The 12673-nt window shown below is 46.8% G+C and overlaps 1 protein-coding gene across 2 annotated transcripts in view; it reads left to right on the forward strand.

Annotated features, from left to right (window-relative positions):
• Positions 1 to 12673, forward strand: part of vps13d (vacuolar protein sorting 13 homolog D) — an 81563-nt gene that overhangs the window by 40867 nt on the left and 28023 nt on the right. For both annotated transcript variants that reach the window (XM_041856098.2, XM_041856099.2), the window contains 14 exons: positions 145 to 280; positions 444 to 491; positions 773 to 923; positions 1115 to 1331; positions 2024 to 2277; positions 2679 to 2870; positions 3027 to 3153; positions 8537 to 8679; positions 10205 to 10335; positions 10558 to 10733; positions 11183 to 11306; positions 11528 to 11763; positions 11959 to 12061; positions 12275 to 12432. In XM_041856098.2, coding sequence (XP_041712032.2) covers positions 145 to 280; positions 444 to 491; positions 773 to 923; positions 1115 to 1331; positions 2024 to 2277; positions 2679 to 2870; positions 3027 to 3153; positions 8537 to 8679; positions 10205 to 10335; positions 10558 to 10733; positions 11183 to 11306; positions 11528 to 11763; positions 11959 to 12061; positions 12275 to 12432 — 2196 coding nt within the window. The remainder of the gene's footprint in view (positions 1 to 144; positions 281 to 443; positions 492 to 772; positions 924 to 1114; positions 1332 to 2023; positions 2278 to 2678; positions 2871 to 3026; positions 3154 to 8536; positions 8680 to 10204; positions 10336 to 10557; positions 10734 to 11182; positions 11307 to 11527; positions 11764 to 11958; positions 12062 to 12274; positions 12433 to 12673) is intronic.

The raw sequence follows: 12673 nt of genomic DNA on the forward strand, positions 1-12673 counted from the left end.
GGGAACTAACTACCTTGTATTAAATATAATCCCTCTGGATAAGAGCGTCTGCTAAATTATTAAAATGTAAAAATGAATGCAAACTTGGACTGAGATCTGTCTATCTGTGTATTCTGAACTGTTGGTTATTGTGTTTCTCTGCAGACACACTCATGAGCTGAAGCTGCATCAGCTGCTGGTGCGTGTGGGTGGCTGGGAGCAGGTCAAACCTGTGTCCGTGGACAAAGTGGGCGTGTTCTTCCGCTACGCCGCCCCCGACCGCAACAACCCCTCTAACACGGTGAGTCTTCAGATCAAAGGTCAAGAGCGGTGGTCTTACTTGGCTATTAAAAAACTACAGCTGTATAGTTTATTCCATCAACATGGCTCTCACGTTTCCTATATATCATTGGCATTATGCTGCTTTGTGCTTATTGTTTGTGATATTTCTTTACATTTTCTAGGTGGGCAGCCCTATCAGCAGGACCAACATCATACACCCACATGTCTATGTAAGTGTTCTTTCAATCACATTTCTTCTATAAGCCAGTACTTGCCCCCTTTTATGTGTGGTTCTAGGTTCAGATATGTGTGTGGTTCTAGGCTCTGGTATGTGTGTGGTTCTAGGTTCTGATATGTCTGTGGTTCTAGGCTCTGGTATGTGTGTGGTTCTAGGCTCTGGTATGTGTGTGGTTCTAGGTTCTGATATGTGTGTGGTTCTAGGTTCTGATATGTGTGTGGGACTAGGCTGATATGTGTGTGGGACTAGGCTCTGATATGTGTGTGGTTGTAGTTCTCAGCTCTGCCGCCGGTGCGCGTGGTCTTCTCCATCACCATGGAGGGTAGTGCCCGGAAGGTGATCACAGTGCGTTCAGCCCTCATGGTCAAGAACCGCCTGGAAGTCCCCATGGAGGTGCGGCTAGACAGCCCCTCAGCACCAGACAGTGAGTTCACCCCAATGATACATGATGGGTTCACCCTCACACTGGGAGGCGCCATTTCCCATGCAAAAAAAACACTGAATAGTGAAAACAATTGACATGAAGATTAGACTATTTATTTGTTAAAGAAGGAAAATAAGTAAATTGAATTGTTAAAAGACGGAATATAAGTATCTCAAACTGTGTTTGTTCAGAGCCTGTGGTGCTGCCGCCCATCCTGCCCGGCGAGGCCCTGGCGGTGCCCCTCCACCTGACGTCGTGGCGGCTGCAGGCACGGCCCAAAGGCCTAGGCCTGTTCTTCTGCAAGATGCCCATCCACTGGACCAGCGTGGAGAGACCCGGTGAGGTCAAGAGTAACAAGAGGGAGTGCCAGTCAGCAGACTTTGAGGACCACCTCAAACGGAGCTTCAGGTAAAATTCCAGTGCAATACACAGACAGTCTGCACCCAGCACACTGAGACAGTAGAGTCTGCTCAGTCCAGAAATAAATCAAACAAATCATACAAAATCAATCAATCAAATGTATTTATAAAGCCCTTTTTACATCAGCAGATGTCACAAACTGCTATACAGAAACCCAGCCTAAAACCTCAAACAGCAAGCAATGCAGATGTAGAAGCACAGTGGTTAGGAAAAAGTCCCTAGAAAGGCAGACACCTAGGAAGAAACCTAGAGAGGAACCAGGCTCTGAGGGGTGGCCAGTCCCCTTCTGGCTGTGCCGGGTGGAGATTATAACAGTACATGGCCGTTAAGGCCAGATGTTCAAATGTTCATAGATGACCAGCACGGTCTAACAATAATCACAGTGGTTGTAGAGGTTGCAACAGGTCAGTACATCAGGAGTAAATGTCACTTGGCTTTTCATAGCCAGGCATTTAGAGGTTGAAAATCATGTATTTATTTCTAGTCTAACCCTGCCCTGGTTTTGATAGAATTGGTCTCCCAAATTTACACTACTTGTTTAAACCACAAGTGCATGTTATTGGCATTTCAACCCTCAGGCTAAATGTATAATATTCTTTTTTTTCTTACATGTGATACATTCTCAGTTACTCTCTTCCACTCCTCTCCCATCTCTCCTCCTCTCTCCTGCCCTCTCTTAGGTTCTGCGTGGTGATCAAGAAGGAGAACTACCCGGACCAGCAGCCTGCCAAGACTGTATCGGGTTCGGGCAGCTCCAAGCAGATCTACTGGCAGCCAGGCCACACCATCTACCTGCTGCCAACGCTGGTGCTGGCCAACCTGCTGCCCTGCGACCTCAACTACTACATCAAGGGCACGTCTATCAAGGGCTCCCTGAAGCCGGGCAAGGAGGCTGTGCTGCACGCTGCAGACACCTCTCAGAACATGGAGCTAGGTCAGAGTCCCATTGCTGCCATTCTCATCTAATCACCTCTCCACCTATTAAGAATCTCAATGTGCATGACCTGGAAATAATACTATATCATAGCCATGTAATCTAGGTATACTAGGGCCATGGTCCTGGACTCTTTGTGGGCTAAGCCTCAGAGGTGGAAACACTGGTGTAAAAACCAAGGACTGGTGTAAAACTCCATAATGGAAATGCACTATTGATGTAATGATAATATATATAGTATATATAGTGCCTTGAAAAGCATTCACCCTCTTGTTCAGTTTTTATAGTTTGTTGCCTAGAGCCTGAAATCACATATTTGGACTTTTACATGATCTACACAGCCTACTCCACACTTTTTCACCCTGACCCTGACTGTGCCCCCCTCCTCCTCCTTCCACTAGGGGTGCTGCTAGAGAACTTCTCTGTGTGTAAAGAGCTTCTGATTCCCCCTGGTACCCAGAACTATGTGGTGCGCATGCGGCTGTATGACGCCAACAAGCGCCTGCTCTGTCTCACCATACGCATCATCCTGCGGGCACAGGGGGCGCTCAAGATCCTCATCTCAGCACCCTACTGGCTCATCAACAAGACCGGTGCTTACTCTATCCCTCCTCATAAGCAGAACACATGCACACACACACACACACACACACACACACACACACACACACACACACACACACAGACACACAGTCAATGGAATTAAAATAAGTATTGACCTTTTGACGGTTCTGTTTTCTTCCCCTCAGGACTGCCGTTGATCTTCCGTCAGGACAATGGGAAGACGGATGCGGGCGGTCAGTTTGAGGAGCACGAGTTAGCCAGGAGTCTCAGCCCCTTGCTCTTCTGTTACACTGACAAGGAGCAGCCAGCCATGTGAGTGCGCTGTAGGGCCTGGTTCCACTTCTGATTCTAGACCTGATCCCTTTTATTGTTCACATACAGTACCAGTCAAAAGTTTGGACACAACTACTCATTCAAGGGTTTTTCTTTATTTTTACTATTTTCTACAATGTAGAATAATAGTGATGATATCAAAACTATGAAATAACACCTATGGAATCATGTAGTAACCAAAAAAGTGTTCAACAAATCAAAATATATTTTATATTTGAGATTCTTCAAAGTAGTCACCCTTTGCCTTGATGACAACTTTGCACACTCTTGGCATTCTCTCAACCAGCTTCATGAGGTAGTCACCTGTTCCCACATATGCTGAGCACTTGTTGGCTGCTTTTCCTTCACTCTGCGGTCCAACTCATCCCAAACCATCTCAATTGGTTTGAGGTCGGGTGATTGTGGAGGCCAGGTCATCGCATCTGATGCAACACTCCATCACTCTCCTTCTTGTTCAAATAGCCCTTACACAGCCTGGAGCTGTGTTGGGTCATTGTCCTGTTGAAAAACAAATGATAGTCCCACTAAGGGAAAACCAGATGGGATGGCGTATCGCTGCATAATGCTGTGGTAACCATGCTGGTTAAGTGTGCCTTGAATTCTAAATAAATCACTGACAGTGTCACCAGCAAAGCACCCCCACACCTCCTCCTCCATGCTTCACGGTGGGAACCACACATGCGGAGATCATCCGTTCATCTACACAGCGTCTCACAAAGACACGGTGGTTTGAACCAAAAATCTCAAATTTGGACTCATCAGACCAATGGACAGATTTCCACCGGTCTAATGTCCATTGCTCGTGTTTCTTGGCCCAAGCAAGTCTCTTTTTCTTATTGGTGTCCTTTAGTAGTGGTTTCTTTGCAGCAAATTGACCATGAAGGCCTGATTCATGTATTCTCCTCTGAACAGTTGATGTTTAGATGTGTATGTTACTAGAACTCTGTGAAGCATTTATTCGGGCAGCAATCTGAGGTGCAGTTAATTGCCGATTTCTGAGGCTGGTAACTCTAATGAACTTATCCTTTGCAGCAGAGGTAATTCTGGGTCTTCCTTTCCTGTGGCGGTCCTCATGAGAGCAAGTTTCATCATTGCGCTTTATGGTTTTTGCGACTGTACTTGAAGAAACTTTAAAAGTTCTTGAAATGTTCCGTATTGACTGACCTTCATGTCTTAAAGTCATGAAGGACTGTCGTTTCTCTTTGCTTATTTGAGCTGTTCTTGCCATAATATGGACTTGGTCTTTTACCAAATAGGGCTATCTTCTGTATACCAACCCTACCTTGTCACAACACAACTGATTGGCTCAAATGCATTAAGAAGGAAAGAAATTCCACAAATTAACTTTTGACAAGGCACACCTGTTAATTGAAATGCATTCCAGGTGACTACCTCATGAAGCTAGTTGAGAGAATGTCAAGAGTGTGCAAAGCTGTCATCAAGGCAAAGGGTGGCTACTTTGAAGAATATAAAATATAAAAATATATTGTGATGTCACGAGAGGCTGTGTCCTGGAGGGACGTTACATCCCCCTGAGGTGGCTGCAAACCCGGACAGCTATGGCTCCATCTGCTGGTATGGTCGGGAACTCCAACCCTCTATGGCCAATCTTCCCACGCAGCTGAAACCAATCAGGAGCTGATGAGCGGGAGGTTTGTTGAAGGGAAGAGACACGGTCTCCAAGCTGGGCTCTCTGGAGGACAAGAGTGCTGCACGTCCACTTCCATGAGGAATATAAGGATTTGGAGATACTTACCTTTGGGAAATACTCACCTTTGGATATATGCACCTGTGGAAATACGTGTGGGACATTTGGAAGGACGTTTTGCTGGGTTGGCCACTAGCTGCAACGTGGAATACAGTAAGACTGGGGAAAAGTTATTTGAGCGAGGGAGAGTTATGATTTTGGATGTGGAAGAGACATCCCTGAACTGTTAACCCTTAAAGAGCCACCAGAGAACAGAATTGTGTTATACTTTCGTTAGTTTCCCAAGACCTTTAATAAAATCCTTGTTTTGGTTGAACCTGGTCTCCTTGCACTACTTGAGCAATCCCGCTGAAAGCTGTGTAGCCTCTCGTGACATCACAGATGGTGGTGAATACGGGCAAGCTCAAGCGTTAATAGTGCATGTCAGAGGAGGATACCGAAGGTTTGATCACCCAGTTTTCCAAGTTGGCCGTAGGCTCCCCGCCGACTGAAATGGAGGACATATTGAAAGCCCTTGTTGCTGGCCAGCAAGCCCAGATGCAAGCAAACGTGGCTCTCTTGGAGGAGCAAAAGAAAGCCAACCTTCTGAAGGCAGAGGAATTGCAGTTGCAGAGACAGAGGGTGGTCCAAAATACCCGCCCAATAAAGGCAAGTGACTTTATATCTAAGATGGGAGCTACCGATGACATTGAGGCATACCTGCATGCATTTGAGGCCACGGCCACTAGGGAAGCCTGGCCCAAGCAACAGTGGGTTGGTCTGTTAGCCCCCTTTCTAACCGGGGAATCGCTGAATGCTGTCCGGGACCTGGGCCCTGACCAGGTTACTGACTATGATGCCCTGAAGTCTGAGATCCTCAGCAGATATGGACTCACAAAGTTTGGTATGGCCCAGCGCTTTCACAGCTGGACCTTCCAACCAGACCAACCTCCTCGGGCGCAGATGCATGAACTTGTCCGAATCGCAAGGAAATGGCTGGATCCGCAGAGGAATACAGCAGCGGCGGTGGTGGAGGCCGTTGTGGTGGATCGTTACCTACGCGCCCTGCCTTATGAGGCAAAACGGTTCATCAGTCAACAGGCCTTGACCACGGCTGATCTGACCGTGGAAGCTGTGGAAAAGTACCAGGCCACAGCGGAGATGCTGAATGCTTCCCGAAAAGACCCCAGGAGTGCGGCCCCACCACAAATGGGAAGAACCCGTCAAAAGGACCCCAAGGTCTCGAACCCAGCCACGTCAGGACTTATCCCGGCTCCAGGGGGAGCCAGAAACCAGGCGGGTCCAAGAAGAGTACACCAGGAGGGGGAAACTCGAGTGTTACCGGTGTGGGGAGATGGGACATATCTCCTGGCAGTGTGGGAAACCAGCCGATGAACCTATGCCCACTGCGGAGTCCTCCAGCTCAGCACCCACACACCGTTTTGCCTCGCTCTTGGGAGTCGTCGATGGCGGCCCAGATCGACCCCCCACCTGCCCGGTAACTGTGAATCACCATGATGTGGAGGCCTTACTGGATTCTGGTAGCCGGGCCACCCTGGTGCGTAAGGATTTGGTGGGCCCAACGTGTCTGACCCCCGGGAAAGTCCTCCCAGTTTCCTGTGTCCATGGGGACACCAGAGAATACCCCATTACTGAACTTACAATGACCAGCACACGGGGAACCATACACACGACGGCGGGGGTGGTTGATTCCCTCCCCGTCCCTGTCCTAATTGGACGAGACTGCCCAGCCTTTTACCCACTCTGGAGAGAGTCTCAGGAGAGGATAACCCGAGTACCTCGGAAACGGAGAGGCAAGACTCATCCTGGGAAGGCTCCGGTGCAATCCTCCGAATTACTCACTCCCGCCCGGGCTCTGATAGGGATGGCAGGTGCCCAGACCGACACAGAGACGGAGCTACAGAATCTGGACAAAGAACTGTCTGGTCTGAAGGGGACCGCTGAGAGGTATCGTTTGTTAAAGCAACAGTTAGACATGAAGACAGAAGAGTTAGATATCCTCCAGGCTAAACTCCAACAGAGCTCCTTCCATAAGCAACAGGAGGAGCTGGAGAGGCTGCGCAGGACCATCGAGGAGTGTGAGGAGACCCTGCGCAGTAGTAAGGAGGTCCAGAAGAAGGCAGAGGAGAAGTACAAGGTGTTGGAGAACAAGATGAAGAATGCGGAGGCAGAGAGAGAGAAGGAACTGAAAGCTGCTCAACAGAAGCTAAACTCTGCTAAAACCAAGGCTGATGCGTTCAGTAAGAAACTCAAGGAGAGACAACAGGAGGCTGAGTCCCTGGTCCTAGAGTTGGAGGAGTTGAAGAGAGAGCAGTCTGGCAAGCACCACGGCAATGCGGACGCCCTCTCCCGGCGTGATGCCTTCTTCGCTGCCTTTACCCCGACGAGGACGTCGGTCCCGAGGAGGGGGATGTGTGATGTCACGAGAGGCTGTGTCCTGGAGGGACGTTACATCCCCCTGAGGTGGCTGCAAACCCGGACAGCTATGGCTCCATCTGCTGGTATGGTCGGGAACTCCAACCCTCTATGGCCAATCTTCCCACGCAGCTGAAACCAATCAGGAGCTGATGAGCGGGAGGTTTGTTGAAGGGAAGAGACACGGTCTCCAAGCTGGGCTCTCTGGAGGACAAGAGTGCTGCACGTCCACTTCCATGAGGAATATAAGGATTTGGAGATACTTACCTTTGGGAAATACTCACCTTTGGATATATGCACCTGTGGAAATACGTGTGGGACATTTGGAAGGACGTTTTGCTGGGTTGGCCACTAGCTGCAACGTGGAATACAGTAAGACTGGGGAAAAGTTATTTGAGCGAGGGAGAGTTATGATTTTGGATGTGGAAGAGACATCCCTGAACTGTTAACCCTTAAAGAGCCACCAGAGAACAGAATTGTGTTATACTTTCGTTAGTTTCCCAAGACCTTTAATAAAATCCTTGTTTTGGTTGAACCTGGTCTCCTTGCACTACTTGAGCAATCCCGCTGAAAGCTGTGTAGCCTCTCGTGACATCACAATATTTTGATTTGTTTAACAGTTTTTTGGTTACTACATGATTCCATATGCGTTATTTCATAGTTTTGATGTCTTAACTATTATTCTACAATATAGAAAATAGTAAAAATAAAGAAAAACCCTTGAATGAGTATGTGTGTCCAAACTTTTGACTGGTAGTGTATATAAAAGGAGCAGTGTTGCACAGTTTAGTAATACTACCACAAAACCATCATTTGAACAAATGTTCAATATACGATTATTTAGGTATCAAAAGTCTAAAAGCACTTTGCGTTTGCGATGAGGAAAACATGTTACTGCGCAATGTAGCTGAATAAATCAACTAGATTGCTGTAAAAAATTATAATAATCTAGTTTTCTCAAGGGAGATCCTTTCCAGTGGCTGCACTGCGAGTTCTGTCCGTAATGTGAATTTCTGTGTATACGTTTGCATCGTCTGTGTGTGTGCGCGACGAGAGGGAGAGAGACATTGCAGAAGGATGGTAGGCTATATATTAATAGACAACACATTAGCAGCTAGAAATCAAACTCTAAACTAGTTAGTTCATTAACCATGTATTAATTCACATCCTAAAAAACAGTTGAGCTTCCACCATATTGCTTCCACAATTCCGGTTCTCTCATCTCTCCATTTCTCTCAGGTGCACCATGCGGATAGGGAGAGGGATCCATCCGGACGGGGTTCCCGGTTGGTGCCAGGGCTTTTCCCTGGACGGTGGGAGTGGAGTGAGGGCAGTGAAGGTCATCCAGCATGGGAATAGACCTGGACTCATCTACAACATAGGCAAGTAGCCTAACAACAACCACAAGTAGCCTAACAACAACACCTCACATTGGTGCCCATTTGTTGACCTTGGCCTTGTCTATTACAGTGCATTTGGAAAGTATTCAGACCCCCTCCCTTTCTCCAAATGTTGTTACGTTACAGCCTTTATTTAAAATTGATGAAATACATGTTTTCCCTCATCACTCTACACTCAATACAAAGCGAAAACAGTTTTTTAGAAATGTTTGCAAATATATTACAAATAAAAAACAGAAATACCTTATTTACACAAGTATTCAGACCCTTTGCAATGATACTCGAAATTGAGCTCAGGTGCATCCTGTTCCATTGATCATCCTTGAGATTTTTCTACAACTTGATTGGCGTCCACCTGTGGTAAATTCAATTGATTGGACATGATTTGTAAAGGCACACACTTGTCTATATAAGGTCCCACAGTTGACGGTGCATGTCAGAGCAAAAACCAAGCCATGGGGTCGAAGGAATTGTCCAAAGAGCTCCGAGACAGGATTGTGTCGAGGCACAGATCTGGGGAAGGGTACCAAAGCTCCATAGTTCCTCTGTGGAGATGGGAGAACCTTCCAGAAGGACAACCATTTCTGCAGCACTCCACCAATCAGGCCTTTATGGTAGAGGGGCCAGATGGAAGCCAGTCCTCAGTAAAAGGCACGACAGCCTACTTGGAGTTTGCCAAAAGGCACCTAAAGGACTCTCAGACCATGAGAAACAAGATTCTCTAGTCTGATGAAACCAAGATTGAACTCTCTGGCCTGAATGCCAAGCATCACATCTGGATGAAACTTTGCACCATCCCTACGGTGAAGCATGGGGGTGGCAGAATCATGCTGTGGGGATGTTTTTCAGTGGCAGGGACTGGGAGACTTGTCAGGATAGAGGGAAAGATGAACGGAGCAAAGTACAGAGAGATCCTTGATGGAAACCTGCTCCAGAGCACTCAGTACCTCCGACTGGGACGAAGGTTCACCTTCCAGCATAACAACGACCCTAAGCACACAGCCAAGACAACGCAGGAGTGGCTTTGGGACAAGTCTCTGAATGTCCTTGAGTGGCCGAGTCAGAGCCCGGACTTGAACCCGATCGAACATCTCTGGAGAGACCTGAAAATAGCTGTGCAGCGACACCCCCCATCCAACCTGACAGAGCTTGAAAGGATCTGCAGAAAAGAATGGGAGAAACTCCCCAAATACAGTTGTGCCAAGCTTGCAGCGTCATACCAAAGAAGACTCAAGGCTGTAATCGCTGCCTAAGGTGCTTTAAAAAAGTACAGAGTAAAGGTTCTGAATACTTATGTAAATGTGATATTTCCTGGGTTTTTTTAACAGTTTTTGCTTTGTCATTATGGGGTATTGTGTGTAGATTGATGAGGGGGGAAAACAATTTAATCCATTTTAGAATAAGGCTGTAACGTAACAAAACGTGGAAAAAGTCAAGGGGTCTGAATTCTTTCTGAATGCATGTCCTGTTGCAGCGCTGAAATCTGCTGTTTTGTGTTTTCACACAGGCATCAACGTTCGTAAAGGCAAGGGCCGCTACAGAGACACCCACATCGTGACCTTTGCCCCTCGGTACCTGCTGGACAACCGCTCCACCCACAAACTGGCCTTCTCCCAGAGGGAGTTTGCCAGGGGAAAGGTGAGTGACTGACAGTGCAAAGACAGGAATTAGACACATCCAAATGGACAAAACAAAGCAATGAAAAGAAAGCAAATGTCCGCTGTTTTAGGCCTCAAGAAAGCAAATGTCCGCTGTTTTAGGCCTCAAACATTATCTTTATTGGAGCTAGTCATACAGCAGCAATGCTTCAGGATAAAGACCATGTCAATAACCCTTATTGTTGTTGTTGTATGACTCCAGGGCACAGCGAACCCAGAGGGCTACATCTCCACCCTGCCGGGTTCCAGCGTGGTTTTCCATTGGCCCAGGAACGACTACGATCAGCTTCTGTGTGTGCGCCTCATGGACACCCAGAACTGCACATGGTCCGGAGGCTTCGAGGTCAACAAGCCCAAGTCCTTCCATGTCAACATGAGGTAAAAGACTATACGACTATCTGAGAAAACGGCTATACTGTACATACATCCAAAATGGTGCTCTGGTGAAAATAAAGTAAGAACAAATCCCTCACACCATAGCTGCTCCAAAGGTTTTAAAAATGATATATGTAACTTAATATTACAATATTTTTGGTTATGGAAAATATATTTCACAGCTGTTTTAGATGGTACAAGGATTCTCTACACTATACTTGCTTGTTTTGTCACATAAACTGAAATTAGGCAAACTTATAATTTTTGCAACCAGGAAATGGCGGAGCGATTTCTGCATAGTGCACTTTTAATGTTTATAAATTATTAAACACTTGTCTGAAACCCCAGAGATAGCCAACTTTATAATGCCATACCCAACTCATTATAATGGTTAACTATTACAGAAAATGCCTCTACTGTAGTTGTGCTGTAATGTGTTGTTTCCATGACAGAGACACACTGGGCAACTGTTTCTTCCTGCGAGCTGAGATCACACTGAAGGGAGCCACTTATCAGATCTGCTTCAGCGACACCGACCAACTGCCACCGCCGTTCCGCATCGACAACATCTCGGAGGTACTGTACTGGAAACGTCTGCAGGGGTGAACTCTCATATCACAGTTTCTCTCAGAGCCATAGATGTAGATACAGAGATCGGGAAACTAACAATGTTGGAGCCAAACACTCAAATAAAACATTGGAGTTTGCATTGTAACTGGCATGCTGTTATTTTTGAATTTTCTGCGCCCATAATGTTATTGAGATTCTAAATCTCAAACCGAGTTTGATTACTGCAGGTGCCCATCCAGTTCTGGCAGCATGGGGTGGCAGACATCCGGCTTCACACGGAGGTGAAGGCGGGATCAGTGATGGACTTTGCTTGTGACGAGCCCACCCTGCCGCCCTACCTCACTCTCATCGTTAAGGGTGCTGGCTCGTCCGAGGTCACCGCAGACATGAACTTCTTCCGGGAGTACAACAAGCTCTACTATGAGAACTTCATCTACATCGCTGCCACATACACTTTTTCTCAGTGAGTATGAGAGAGACGGAGTATGGACAGGCATAGCTCAGAGCCAGGGTCAGGTTCATTGGATACCAAACGGACAAAAACAGACAAACAGGAAGGGACTAACTGGACTTCGTTTTCAGTTATAAAATGTTTTGCTACGGTATGCTCTAATGAACCCAAACATAAACGCTGATTCATGTTGTTGTGTTTCTACAGGGATGCAGGGAAGAGACCGGTGGGGAAAAAACGGGTGGTGGCAGGTGCTGAACTGGTGCTAGATGTGGAGACCAAGACCCAGAGAGTCATCCTCAAGAAAAAGGTACAACGATTATATCAAATACACCCTTAAACGTAGCAGTATCTACTTCACCCATTTTGTTTGACTGGGGCAGAACTCTCCATTGGGTTTCATAGATCTTTCAGTAGTGAAGTGACCACTTGAAAACCCATGAATAAAAAGGCTTTAAGACAGTTTACAGACTATTTTTCCAACTTCAAAATAACAATATTCCAAACGTTCCTGTTATCTCAGGAGCCGGGGAAGCGTTCCCAGCTTTGGCGGATGACGGGAACAGGAATGCTGTGTCACGAAGGCTCCTCCCCCCCACAGAGCAAGCCTGCTCAGCCACGCCCCCTGGACTCCTCCCTGGTGCTGGACATCGCTGGGCTGGCAGCGGTCACCGACAATCAGTCAGTCACTGCTTCCCTGACTATAAACCATTCTTATGTGTGGTTTCATCTTTATAGTATATGCCTGTATCTACACTTAACAAAAATTCAGTATAAACACAACATGTAAAGTGTTGGTCCCATGTTTCATGAGCTGAAATGAAAGCTCCCAGAAATGTTCCATCCGCACAAAAAGCTTATGTCTCTCAAATTCTGTGCACACATTTGTTTACATCCCTGTTAGTGAGCATTTCTCCTTTGC

Source organism: Coregonus clupeaformis, chromosome 30 (genome assembly GCF_020615455.1).
Source record: "Coregonus clupeaformis isolate EN_2021a chromosome 30, ASM2061545v1, whole genome shotgun sequence".
Taxonomy (NCBI): Eukaryota; Metazoa; Chordata; class Actinopteri; order Salmoniformes; family Salmonidae; genus Coregonus; species Coregonus clupeaformis.